This window comes from Geotrypetes seraphini, chromosome 5 (assembly GCF_902459505.1).
Source record: "Geotrypetes seraphini chromosome 5, aGeoSer1.1, whole genome shotgun sequence".
NCBI classification, from domain to species: domain Eukaryota; kingdom Metazoa; phylum Chordata; class Amphibia; order Gymnophiona; family Dermophiidae; genus Geotrypetes; species Geotrypetes seraphini.
The window spans coordinates 42,690,278-42,704,377 of NC_047088.1; the positions used below are offsets into that span (position 1 = coordinate 42,690,278).

At 44.3% G+C, this 14,100-nt stretch overlaps 1 protein-coding gene across 6 annotated transcripts in view; it reads right to left on the minus strand.

Annotated features, from left to right (window-relative positions):
• Positions 1–14,100, minus strand: part of LOC117361154 (integrator complex subunit 6-like) — a 166,634-nt gene that overhangs the window by 89,178 nt on the left and 63,356 nt on the right. For 5 of the 6 annotated variants that reach the window (XR_004539596.1, XM_033946109.1, XM_033946107.1 and 2 more), the window contains one exon: positions 14,011–14,100. The exons of the other annotated variant lie outside the window; for it this stretch is intronic. Coding sequence is in view for 4 of the 5 variants with exons in the window: in XM_033946109.1 (XP_033802000.1) it covers positions 14,011–14,100 (90 nt within the window). In the remaining variant the exon portion in view is untranslated. The remainder of the gene's footprint in view (positions 1–14,010) is intronic. 6 annotated transcript variants of the gene reach the window in all.

A 14,100-nucleotide genomic window follows, 5' to 3' on the forward strand; every position in this document is an offset into this window, starting at 1 on the left:
TTTTATTTTTTGAAAATGAGCCCCCAGATCTCTCACTTTCTTTTGATTTAGTGGACCATCAAATCTTCCTTGCTTGTTTCTGCTATTGCTGGTATTCATGATAAGCTAACTAGTTTTCTTTTGTCTAGATTGTTTAGGGTCTCTGTTGAATCTACAGTAAGCTTTCTTCTTAATTGTGGTGTCCTATAAGGATTGGTCTTGGCCCCTATTTAATATAATTCTTGTACCTTTTGCAGCATTATGCAATCTCTTGGAATACCATATTGGGGTCTCGGTTTATATTTGGGTCCTCTGGTCTGCACCCCCCTCCACCCCCACTGGGATCTGTTGCAGGCTTCCCGTGGGCCTGCCTGAAGCCCTGGTGGTCCAGAAATGAGCCAAGACAGGAGCAATCCTTCCTTCATCTTGTTCCGGCAAACTCTAAACTACCCCACCTACCTCCCCACTTTGCTCCTCTCCCAGCTCACTGCTGTACCACCAGGGTTTCCGGCAGGCCTGTAATGGGCATCGGGGGCTGGGGAGGAAGGAGAGGAATGCTGGGTGCAAGGCAGGGCACTTGAATATAACCCCCTCCCACCAAAACACACACAGTGGTTTATATTCGAGTCAACCTTATTTTCCTCCTTTGGGGGTAGAAAGATATCTCGGTTTATATTCGAGTTGGTTTATATTCAAGTATATATGAGTAAGTAGATTTTTCTTTGTGGATGAGATTCAGCTTGTAACCTATGTCGACCAATATTTTATTAATCTGTATCCTCTCAATATTGCCTGAAATCTGTACTCAATTGCTCAGGACCAATTATTTAAGCCTAACTCTTAGAAATTTCATCCCCTTTGAATTTCAGATGTTTCCCCAATTCCTTCTCTACCTCCAATTTTGAATGGTAATGTTCTACTCTCTGATTCAATCTCTATTCTGGAAGTCCATTTAATTTCTATCTTCAGTTTGATATTCAAATTGCTTCAGTGTCTAAGCCATGTTTTTTTGTTCTTTAGATCTTACTTTGATGGGATTACGCTCCACATGCTTATTCATGCCTTACTTTTAAGTCACACTAATTACTATAATTGTATCTACAATGGCTTCAAATTGTCTTCCCTGAGAAGACTGCATCTTATTCAGAATACTGATGTTAAGTTACTGTTTAAAGCCTGGAAATTTGATCAGGTTTCCCCTCTACATATCCAAAACAAACAAAGGCTTTCATTTATAGAATCAAGTTAAAAATCTCTGTCATGGTCCATAAGGTCCTACATTCAAGGTCACCAAAGAATTTGGTTGATTTGTTGCTTCCTTATAACCCAGTGAGATTGCTCCTTTCACAGCAAAGAAACTTTTCAGTTATTCTACCACCGTCTGTTAGTCATCTCAGTTGCATGCATCATTCCATTTTTTACTTCTTTGAGCTCTTCCATATGGAATTATATTCTTTTCCGTGAAGCATTCCTCATAAAGTTCAAGAAAGGGCTTTACATTAATTTTATTTGTCTGGCCTTTGAAGAGGTTGTGGACTACTAGGTTGAAGTTAGGTGCTCTGGGTATGTCAGCAGTGACTGATCACTAGTTTCTCTTTTTCTGATTTTTTTTTTTTTGTTCTTGATTGCCTTTTAGCTTGTATTTGTTGTAAACTGCTCTGGTACCCCAAGTGTATTGCACTATATAAAACGATATGTTTTTGATGTTTTTAGACAGGAAGAGTTGTATCATTCATCTGTCAATTCTAAGTAAATAGAATTGAGAGATGAATGATATATCTCTTCCTGTTTAAAGAGATGAATAATAGAAGACTTGTCCCCCTCTGAGGAGAAGAGATCACCTTCCTCCAGAGATACACTTTCCAAGAAGAGAGCCAACCTCTCCAAGCTCCCAATCCTCTTTCATAGAAAAGGCATGTATTGGGATCAACCCCAAGAACATTACACTCGGGTGGGACCCTTGAATCCCTGCTGCCTGCTGCACCCAAGGCTTCTGTGCTGCTGCCAATCCCAGAACCTGCAAAAAGCTGGAGCACTTTGGAGCCAGTGATCTCCTTCTCTAACTGGGACCTAAGCCAGGAATGTGGCCCTGATCCAAGAGCCTCCCCTGTACTTGCTGTGCTATGTGCAGGCCCCCCAAGGGTGCTGCATTCTTGAGAAACATGCTACCTTCCAAGCCATGTGAGAAAAACATGGCCAGTAACCAACATGGCTGAGGTTCCACTGGAGGGAAATCCAGGCAGATCACTGGGAAAGCCACCCTGCTTGCATATGCTCACTCCTTGCAGCCTGGAGACATAGATAGCTCCTCTGGAATGCCCCACCTACTTCTCATCACAGATGGTTCAGAATAAATCCAGTGCGCTGCTAATGCGAGAGGCTACAGGCACCACACTTTTTACCAGCTGATATGCCGAAATGTGCATCCTACTTGTCTCTGCATACATAAGCCAAGCAAAACCTTAGGCTCTTTCTCAAGAATACTTTGCTTTAGCCTCAGCTCCCTGACAGAGAACTGCACTGCCTAAATAGCAGCTTTGCCCCTTTTTTCTTCTTTCTGATCTCTTATTCTTTTTGATCAGCTTTACTGGGGAAGAGCCTGTTGAATGAATAAAGGTAAAAGAGAAACTGAAGGTCAATAAAGTAGGGATGAAGATTAAAAACAGGACAGAATTGATGCCTAATTACTGCTTCCTCCCCCATGGAGGCTACAATACCATAAAACACCCTAGCCCAGCAGGATTGGACCCTTGGTCTGAGTCCTGGAGGAGGACTGATCCCTGGTTCAATGAGGACAAATGTATACAAACCAATCTCTAAATCCAGCCTCTGAAGCTCAACCTCAGCTATAGGCTACAATCTGTTCCCAGGGATTCAGATCCCAGAAAATTCTGCTGTACAATCCAAGCTGCAACCATCTTTTGGAGGCAGAAAATATTGACAAGTTCCAAGGCTGCACCAATTCTTACACTGGTGATGACATCACTGGAATTCAGTTTTCTCTATCTACATCTGCTGTTTGGATGGCACAACCCACTTCCTTGGACTAGTCTAGCGGGATAAGGAAATGGGCATTAGTATAATCTAATAAGTTGGAGGGACAAATAAAAAGAGATTATGTACTTACCCTGATAAGCTCTTTTCCAGTAAATAGGTGAGACATTCTAGACAGATGGGTAGTGTCTCCATGGCCACGTGCCATCTACAGAAGGAATCCACTCTGGATTTTTTTCTCTGTGCCTCTGCTGTACTTCACTGTGCACTCTAGCTCCACCTACAGTATAGTACCCAAGGACTAAGAGCCACCAAATCAACGTGAATTAGAGACACCCATGACAATTAAGTTCATCAACAACCGTTCTGCTCAAGAATGAAGATTAGAACATCAACTGTAAACAGCCAACAAAGGCTTCAAAAGGCGTTCAGAAATTATTCCTGCAGAAAAAGTAACATATATACAGTATTTTTCCCAGCCCCCAAGGGCTTACAAGCATCCAAGAAATAACTGAGATAATAGGCAGGCATAGGAAGGACAGGTGGCAGTCTAGAATGTCTCACCTAGAAATGAGCTTACCAGGGTAAGTACACAATCTCTTTTTCCAATGCAATATGTAAGACATTCTAGACCAGTGGTCTCAAACTCGTGGCCCAGGGGCCACATGCGGCCCGCCAGGTCCTATTTTGAGGCCCTCGGTATATTTATCATAATCACAAAAGTAAAATAAAACCGTTTTGATCATATGTCTCTTTACCTATAAATTACAATATTATTATTAAGACTTAGCCAAAAGGAAAGATTTATAAACTATAAAGAGTTTTATCTCATGCAAAATTGTCATTTCTTTAATAAGAAAAAATTAACTATTCTTTCTGCAGCCCTCCAAGTACCTACAAATCCAAAATGTGGCCCTGCAAAGGGTTTGAGTTTGAAACCACTGTTCTAGACAGATGGGATTTACAAAAGCAGTTCCCCAAAAGCTAGGAGAGGCTTGCTGTGCCGGCCCATAAAACAGAGGATCCAAAGGTAGAGTCCTGTCTTGCCACCACATCCACTCTGTAAAACTTGGCAAACGTGTGTAGAGAGGACCATGCTGCCACCCTGCAGATCTCCTCAGGAGAGACAGCTCTAGCTACTGCCCACGAAAAAGCTACACTCCTGGTAGAATGCGCCTTAATGGAAACAGGAGACTGTTTTCCAGAAAGAATATAGGCTGACAAAATGGCCCTACGGATCTATCTGGAAATCGTGGCTTTTGGAAGCAGAAGCGCTCCACTTAACAGAATGAGTCAGCACAAACAGATGGTCATAGAGATGAAATTCGTTAGTAACCTCCAGGTAGTGAAGAAGCACTTTACGCACATCCAGTTTCTTCAAAAGACGATCTTGCATCTTGGAACCAGTAGACTGAAAAGCAGGCAAACGCACTTCCTGAAAGCCTGGTAAGCCAAAAACATTTTCGGCAGGAAGTAGGGAACCGTAGGCAAGGAAATCCCAGTCTCTGAGAAATAGAGGAACAGTTCCCTACAATAGAGAACCTAGAGTCCTAAGACCTGCTGCACTGAGGTAACGGATTGTGAAGTCCAAGAGGGAAGCATCCCAAGGGGCTCTCAAAGGGAGCTTTGGTAAGGCTAGACAACTCTAAGTGGTGACGGGATAATCGCGTGCCAGACGCCAGCGCGCCGACAATCCAGTGCCGACAATTCGGCGGAAGACAGAAGCGCGTGGGGGAAAAAATAATTTTTAAAGAGCTCCGACTGGGGATTTGGGGTGGCAACCCCCCTTCTTTATTGGTTAGTGTTCGTGCTGCCGTTGCGGGAGGGGGTGGGGGTGAAACCCTCCACATTATAGAGAAAATGGAACTTTTCCCCCCAAAAATCAGAAAAAGTTCCGTTTTCGCTATAATGGAGGTTTCCAACCCCCCGAACCCACCTCCAACAGCAGCGCGAACACTAACCAATAAAGTGGGGGGTTGCCACCCCAAACCCCCTATCGGAGCTCTTTAAAAATTACTTTTTCCCCCGCGCGCTTCTGTCTTGCGCCGAATTGTCGGCACTGGATTGTCAGCGCGCTGACGTCTTGCGCTCCACTGTCTATGAACCGCTCTAGGTTTAGGTCCCAGAAAGGGAATAGCTGCTTGACGGCAGTCTGATGCGAAGAGCCCCCTTCAAAAATCTGGTGACATCTGGATGCAACGCCAAAGAGGAACGATGATCCCGGGCTCTAAAACAAGAGAGCCCAGCTACCTAAGAACATAAGAATAGCCTTACTGGGTCAGACCAATAGTCCATCAAGCCCAGTAGCCCTTTTTCATGGTGGCCAATCCAAGTCCCTAATACCTGGCCAAAACCCAAGGAGTAGCAACATTCCATGCTACTGATCCAGGGCAAGCAGCAGCTTCCCCCATTTCTTTCTCAATAACAAACTATGGACTTTTTCCTCAAGGATATTGTCCAAACCTTTCTTAAAACCAGCTACTCTATCCACTCTTACCACAACCTCTAGCAATGTGTTCCACAGCTTAACTATTCTCTGAGTGAAAAAATATTTCTTCCTATTGGTTTTTAAAGTATTTCCCTGTAACTTCATCGAGTTTTCTCTAGTCTTTGTAATTTTTGACGCAGTGAAAAATTGATCCACTTGTACCCATTCTACTTCACTCAAGATTTTGTAGACTTCAATCATATCTCCCCTCAGCTGTCTCTTTTCCAAGCAGAAGAGTCCTAACCTTTTTAGTCTTTCCTCATACGAGAGGAGTTCTATCCCCTTTAACATCTTGGTCGCTCTTCTTTGAACCTTTTCTAGTGTCGCTACATCTTTCTTGAGATAAGGTGACCAGAACTGAACACAATACTCCAGATTAGGTCGCACCATGAAGCGATACAAGGGAATTAAAACATTCTTAGTATTGTTAACAATCCCTTTTTAATAATTCCTAGCATCCTGTTTGCTTTTTTGGCTGCCACCGCACATTGGGTAGAAGGTTTCTTCGTATTGTCTATGATAACACCCAGATCCTTTTCTTGGGCGCTAAACCCCAAAGTGGACCCTAGCATCCAGTAACAGTGATTTGGTTTATTCTTCCCAAAGTGCATCACTTTGCATTTCACAATAAATGTCATCTGCCACTTAGACACCCAGTCTTCCAATTTCCTAAGGTCTGCCTGCAATTTTTCACAATCCACATGTTTTTTAACAACTTTGAACAGTTTAGTGTCATCTGCAAATTTAATCACCTCACTTGTCATTCCAATTTCCAGATCATTTTTAAATAAATTAAATACCACCAGTCCCAGTACAGACCCCTGCGAACTATCAAGACTCAAAGTGAACAAAGCCATGGGACCAGACAATTTACACCCCAGGGTGCTTAGAAAGTTGTGTGATGTCCTCGCGGAACCATTATCCGTGCTCTTCAATCTTTCACTGAGTACGGGAAGAGTCCCCTTGGACTGGAAAACAGCTAACGTCATTCCACTCCACAAAAAGGGCTGCAGGACAGAGGCTGCAAATTACAGACAGGTGAGTCTCACATCCATAGTGAGTAAACTCATGGAAACACTAATTAAACATAAATTAGATACGATCCTGGACGAGGAGAGTCTACAGGATCCCCACCAACATGGATTTACCAAGGGAATGTCCTGCCAATCCAATCTAATTAGCTTCTTTGACTGAGTAACAAGAAAGCTGGATGTGGGGGAAGTCCCTGGACGTCGTATACCTGGACTTCAGTAAAGCTTTTGATAGCGTCCCACACCGCAGGTTATTGAACAAGTTGAAGTTGATGGGATTAGGAGAAACATTAACTGCATGGGTCAATGATTGGTTAAGAGGTAGACTTCAGAGGATGGTGGTAAACGGTACCCTCTCCAAAACTTCAGAGGTAGCCAGTGGAGTGCAGCAGGGTTTGGTCTTGGGCCCGATCCTTTTCAACATGTTCATAGGATACCTGGGCTTAAAGGCAAAATAACATTATTCGCCGATGACGCCAAACTATGCAACATAGTAAGTAAAAGCACTTTGCCCGACAGTATGGCACAGGACCTACTTCTATTGGAACACTGGTCCTCGACTTGGCAGCTAAGCTTCAATGCAAAAAAAATGTAAGGTCTTGCACCTTGGCAGCAGAAATCCGTGCAGAACTTACACACTAAATGGTGAGACCTTAGCGAGGACTAAAGCAGAGCGTGATTTAGGAGTGATCATTAGTGAAGACATGAAAACTGCCAATCAAGTGGAGAAGGCTTCATCCAAGGCTAGACAAATGATGGGTTGTATCCGCAGAAGTTTTGTCAGCCAGAAGCCCGAAGTCATAATGCCGTTGTACAGATCCATGGTGAGACCTCATCTGGAATATTGTGTACAATTCTGGAGGCTACATTACCAAAAAGATGTGCGAAGAGTTGAGTCGGTTCAACGAATGGCCAACAGGATGGTCTCGGGGCTCAAGGATCTCCCGTATGAGGAAAGGCTGAATAAATTGCAGTTATACTCACTCAAAGAACGTAGAGAGAGAGGAGACATGATTGAGACGTTTAAATATATCACGGGCCGTATCGAGGTGGAAGATGGTATCTTCTTTCTTAAAGGACCCTCGGCCACGAGAGGGCATCCGCTGAAAATCAGGGGCGAGAAATTTCATGGCGACACCAGGAAGTATTTCTTCATCGAAAGGGTGGTTGATCATTGGAATGAACTTCCACTGCAGGTGATTGAGGCCAGTAGCGTGCCAGATTTTAAAAGTAAATGGGATACGTATGTAGGTTCTCTAGGGGGGGTAAAGTCAGGGGGTGGGTCATTAGAGTGGGCAGACTTGATGGGCTGTGGCCCTTTTCTGCCGTCATTTTTCTATGTTTCTATGTTTCACTGTTTACTCTCCTCCATTGAGAGAAATGACCATTTAACCCAACCCTGTTTTCTATCCGATAACCAATTCCTAATCCACAACTTAACTTTTCCACCTATCCCATGGCTCTTTAATTTTCTCAGGAGCCTCTCATGAGGGACTTTATCAAAAGCTTTCTGAAAATCTAGATACACTACATCAACCGGCTCACCTTTATCCACACCTTCACTTGGACTTGAAGAGATGCTACGGTGAGACCTTTATCAAATTCAGTTTGCAGAAAGGTAAGACTCACCAAGTTTGGAGCTGGTCTTGAGTGCACCAATGTTGAAAAGTCTTCCATGCTTTAGCATAAGCAGAAACTGTGGATGATTTCTTAGACTTGAGAAGAGTGTCAACAACCATAGCAGAACAGCCTTTGTGTTCTAAGGCTGAACACTCAAGAGCCATGCTTTAAGAGCAAAGTGACTCGGTCCTCCATGCATACTGGACCCTGCAGAAGCAGGTCTGGATGGGCACTCAGTCGAAGGCTGCAACCCTTGTGAAGATGCATCAGATCTGAATACCATGGTCTGTGAGGCGATTCATGAGCAACCAGAATGACTTGGCCCAGTTGGACTGTGCTCCGCAAAATGACTCAGCCTATCATGGGGCCAAGGAGGAAAGACATACAGAAGTATAAAGTTTCTTGTATATTTGATTGATCGCTTACTCAAATTTCTAAGCGATGAACAAATCATTAAAATTATATACAATTAAGAGGGCAGCAAAACAAATAGACTAAACATATGTAACATGATAAGGACTAACAGTACAAATATGTTAAAACGACAGGAGAGGATGGGTAAGAAATACATATCGCTGGTAAAAAAGAAGACAATTATGGTAAAAAACAATAGGGAGGGAATAAACAGTGAACCTTAAAGAGGTTATGAAGATGAAATGAAACTCTCAATCAAGCTTTTTTAAATATCAAAAGCATCCTTGAAAAGAAAGCATTTCAGTTTGCTCTTAAATTTATCTAAGTTGTTTTCTTCTCTTAAGTAAATGGGGAGGGAGTTCCATGTTTGCAGAGCTGTAACAGAAAAAATAAAATGCCGCCGTGTATTAATAATTTTACGTGAAGAGATAACTAATAAATGTTGATCAATAGACCTCAGTAATCTGGTTGGGGTATAGGGAATCAATGATTTGTAGATGAAAGCCGGAGTTTTATATAACAGAGACTGAGGCCACGGCTGCACCAGAATGTCACTTCTTGGCTTGGACTAGAGAATGACACGGTGGTTGTTACCCGCGGCTAGCCGCAAGTAGCCACGGGTAACCCGCCGAAACGGGGAAGAAAAAATAGTGGCCTCTGCGGGGACTTGTCTCTGCAGTGAGGCAATCAAGGATCGCGCTGCCCCCACCCGCCCAATCGCAGTGTTCCGCCATTTCCCTCCCTCCACCTCACCTTAGATGTAGAGCACTGTTCTTCAACCGCCGGTCGCAGGAAATTTCTGCCGGTCCACGCAGGACCGGCAAGATTAAGGGACAGGCGCAAAAAAAAAAAAAAAAAGCAAGCCTCCCTCCTTTTCCCCTGCTCTTACTGCTCTGCTGCAGTTGCTAAAGCCGACAGGGAAGGAGGCACTGGGGGCACTAAAGACATGGGAAGGAGGCACTGGGGGCACTAAAGACAGGAAGGGGCACTAAGGATATGGGAAGGAGGCACTGGGGGCACTAAAGACATGGGAAGGAGGCACTGGGGGCACTAAAGACAGGAAGGGGCACTAAGGACATGGGAAGGAGGCACAGGGGGCACTAAAGACATGGAAAGAAAGAAATGAAAGAAAGGATACACAGACAGAAGGAAACGCAACCAGAGACTCATGAAATCAATCACCAGACAGCAAAAGTAGGAAAAATGATTTTATTTTCAATTTAGTGATCAAAACATGTCAGTTTTGAGAATTTATATCTGCTGTCTATATTTTGCACTATATTTGTCTATTTTTCTATAGTTACTGAGGTGACCGAGCTTGCGGAGATGGGGTGGAAACGGGGTTTTTAAATTTTAGTCCTAGTAGTTTGCCGGTCCACAAAATAATTCTTTTATTTCTGCCGGTCCATGGGTGTAAAAAGGTTGAAAATCACTGATGTAGAGTATGACGGCTTTCTTTTTCGCCCAGCCGCACGCATTCAAAAATGCGCAGCTGCTCGAGTTGATCAATCTTCTCCTCTCCTACAAAATCCTGTTTCCGGTTGCTTCAGAGGAGAATACTGAACAAATGAGCAGCCATGCGTGCAGCTGGGCAAAAAAGAAAGCCAGCATACTCTACATCTAAGGTGAGGTAGAGGGAGGGAGATGGCGGAACGCTGCAATTGGTCGGGTGTCTGCTGTTTTTTTATCACTGCCTGCCTGCGCTCACTTTGCAGATCCTCCTGTTGCTCATTGTACTGCAGCATCTGCATGATTATGTGCTCAGGTGGGCATTTTTAGTGTGCACAATTGACTTGATTTGAGCTATAGGTGAACATGGGGGACACGTCATTGCAAGGGAGGACAAGTCAATTGATTTATTTTATGTTCTGTTTTTACTACAGGGCAGAGGCACTGAAACAGATTCTCAGTGTAGTAATAGTAGTGGTAGGACTCTCTTCTGTCTTCATGGTGTTTCGCAGTACTGAGGCATATATGGATGCTGCGGGGACGGTGACGGGGCGGTGAATGGGATGGCAGTGACGGTGACAGGGCAGTGAAGGGGATGGTGGTGACGGTGAAGGGAATGGCGGTGACAGGGCGGTGAAGGGACGGTAAGCCGGGGACGGGGCGGTGACAGATTTTTTCCCTGTGTCATTCTCTAGCTTGGATCTGTGAATGAAGAAATGATCCACTTTCTTGTTCTTTGCTGTGGCTATGAAGTTGAAGTGGGGCTGGCCCCAGTGTCACACTATGGCTCGAAACACTGCTGCAGACAGGGCTCACTTACCCAGATCCAGAATCTGTCTGCTGAGAAAGTCTGCTTGAATATTGTTGACTCCCACCACATGCGTTGCTGATAATGGCTGGAGGTGATATTCCACCCATAGAAACAGAAGGTGGGCTTCCTAAGCCAAGGGGGTGCTCTTGGTCCCGCCCTGGTGATTGACATAGGTTACTGCCATCTCATTGTCAGAGAAGACTCTGACCACTTGGCCCTCCAGAGTTTTCTGCAAGCGCATCAGAGCCAGCAGAATGGCTCTCAGTTCCAACCGGTTGATTGACCATTTCCCCTGACAGAGTGTTCAACACCCCTGGATGGGACAATGATTGCAGTGGGCTCCCCAGCTGGAATCTGTCATCACCACGATCCAGAAATCAATCTGCAGCGGGACATCCCTGCAGAGCGACTGTGGGAGAAGTCACCAATTCATGCTGGCTCAAGCCTCCAGAGTCCAGGGAAGGCAGGACTGTAAATCATCCCTGTGCGGAGCCAAGTGAGAGAGGACACATTGGAGAGCACGCATGTGCGCCTTCGCCTACGGCACTACATCTATAGTGGCCGCCATGGATCTCAGAACCTGAAGATAGGCCCATGCCGAAGGAGCTGGCAGCTCCAGAAGGAAAGAAATCTGGGCACACATTATTCAGTCGGTGAATAATAATAACAGTTTATATATCGTAGGACCGTGAAGTTCTATGCGGTTTACAATGATTAAAAAGTTTCAGATTGAGTAGTACTAACAGAGTTAAGATTTAACGGTCAGTTATTGTGGGGAAAGATTGTTCAGTGTAGCTGCCTAAGTACTTTAGGAACAAATATGCTTTTAGGTGTCTCCTAAATTCCCCATAAGAATTTGCAAGCATGAGTAATTGTTTCAGATCTTTACCCCATAATGCTGCCTGATAAGAGAAAAAATGTTGATGATGTCTTTTAAATTTATATCCTTTAACCGTTGGAGAAACAAAATTCAAGTTGGAGCTTCTCTTAAGTCGATTGGTTGAGAAAGAGAAAAGGTCAGTTATATATCTGGGGGCTAAGCCGAAAAGTACCTTAAAGCAGAAACATCCAAATTTAAACTTTGAACGTGCCTCCATCGGCAGTCAATGCAGGAATCAGTAGGAAGGAGTTACATGGTCGAACTTCTTCAGACCCAAAATCAGCCTGATCGCCGCATTTTGCACCAGTTGTAATCGCTGCAAGTTCTTCTAGGAAATTGCCAGATAGGCTATATTACAATAGTCAAGTTGGCTCAGTATAAGGGATTGTACCAGAATTCTGAATGATGAAGCATCAAAATATGCTCTAATGGACCGAAGCTTCCAGAGAGTAAAAAAAACTCTTTCTGACCAAAGAGTCCACCTGGTCTTTCATGGTTTTGCCCTGGTCTAGTATTACACCCAGTACCTTCATCTGAAAAATGCCCACAGTCATGTTGAAAAGAACTCCCAGATATTCCAGTGACATGTGGGCATTATATTGCTCTTTCTGTAGTTCACAATCCATCCCAGGTTCTCCAGCACCTAGATCACCTGATCCACTATGCGCTGATCCTTGGTAAACGAGGGAGCCCTGATCAGCCAGTTGTCTAAGTAACGGTGAACCTGCAGACCCATTTTTCGCAGGTAAGCTGCTACGACCACATCATCTTGGTGAAGGTACAGGAAGCTGTTGCCAGCCCAAAGGGCAGAGTTGAGAACTGGTAATTTTGTTCCAGGATATGAAACCTCAAGAATTTGCAGTGGGCTGAAAAAATCAGAACGTGCAAGTAGGCTTCCATGAGATCCAGAGAGGCAAGGAACTCGCCTGGAGCCACCGCTGCAATAACCGATCGTATGGTCTCCATGTGAAAGCGTGGAACCTGGAGAGCCGCATTCACGTACTGAAGATCCAGAATAGGCCTCCAATCTTTGGAGCCTTTCTATGACATGTTAAAGTATATAGAGTATCTGCCTGAGTCCAAGAGTTTGGGTAGCACCGGCTCTATAGCTTGAATATCCAGCAAGCATTGAACAATGGCTTGAATCTTGAGTGTCTTATCCAGCTGCCCCACGGGAGAGTCCACAAACCAGTCCGTCAGAGGTTGGGCAAATTCCAGCTTTTAGCCTGACCAAATAATGTCCAAGACCTACTGGTCAGACAAAATGTGAACCCAGGCAGACAGGAACGCCGAGTCTGCCCCCTATGTGAAGAGGGGCATCGCTCGGCCTGGCGTCATTGTGCCTTTTTGGCAGAGGGTGCAGGACAGGAAGTGAAAGGCTGGGACCGCCTGTAACTAGCATACCTGGTCTAGGAGTCCTGGGAAAACAATAACTGCCGCTTAAAGGAAAGTCTAGCCAAGGTAGCTGGATCAGAGAATCACTGCCTCATGCTGGGAATGCCTCTGCAATACTGATCTTCAGGCCGCCAGTCAGACCCTGTGCCTGACTGCACCTCCACCCTTGCAGACCGATGGAAATGCACCAGAATAGGCAGAGGTGAGAAGATGCAGTCGGTACCCTGTGAGACACTGCTGAGCCTCCTACGGGTGCCTAACAGCCTGCGCTCGACCCCTGCTTAACAGTAGGTGAGACAACTTCAGGGATGGCCCTAAGCTCCAAAGAAAACTAGCAGGTACCCACTGGGATTGGCTTGTCAGCTACAGACTGAAGTCTTTGTGTTCATAATGCAAGAAAAGCTGAAGAAATGCTCCAAGCACAAGAATCCTCCCCCAAAAGGACTAAAAACACTGAATAAAATAATAAAAAGGGAAAGCAGAAGAAAAAAAACTGTATGTGGAGCAATAGAGCACAGTGAAGTATAGCAGAGGAACAGAGAAAAAATCCATAGTGGATTCCATCTGCAAATGGTACACAGTCATGGAGACACTACCCATCTGTCTAGAATGTCTCGCCTATTGCACTGGAAAACAAAGTATGTACAATACAAAATATGGTATCAAAATAAAACCAAAAAATTTATATAATTTAAGACCTAATCAAACCTAGTGCATCCCTGTTAATTATACACAGCTTTAATACATGAAAGACAGGCTATATCTCAAAATTTATCAAAGCTTAGTAAACAACCAGACTTTGCACAATTTTCTTGTGTAATGAGATAATTTTTGGGAACCAAGAAACAGACAAGCTAAGTCTATTTTAAGTAGAATTACAACCCTCTGTCTTTCCCCACACACACACCCACACACACACACACACAAAAAAACCCAAAATCAACCTCACCTCTTCTTTAACACCAGCTGTAATTGTCAGCTTGTTTCCATCTGTGATCGTAATTAAAATGGATGGCTCTAAAAAGAATGGATTTCTCCC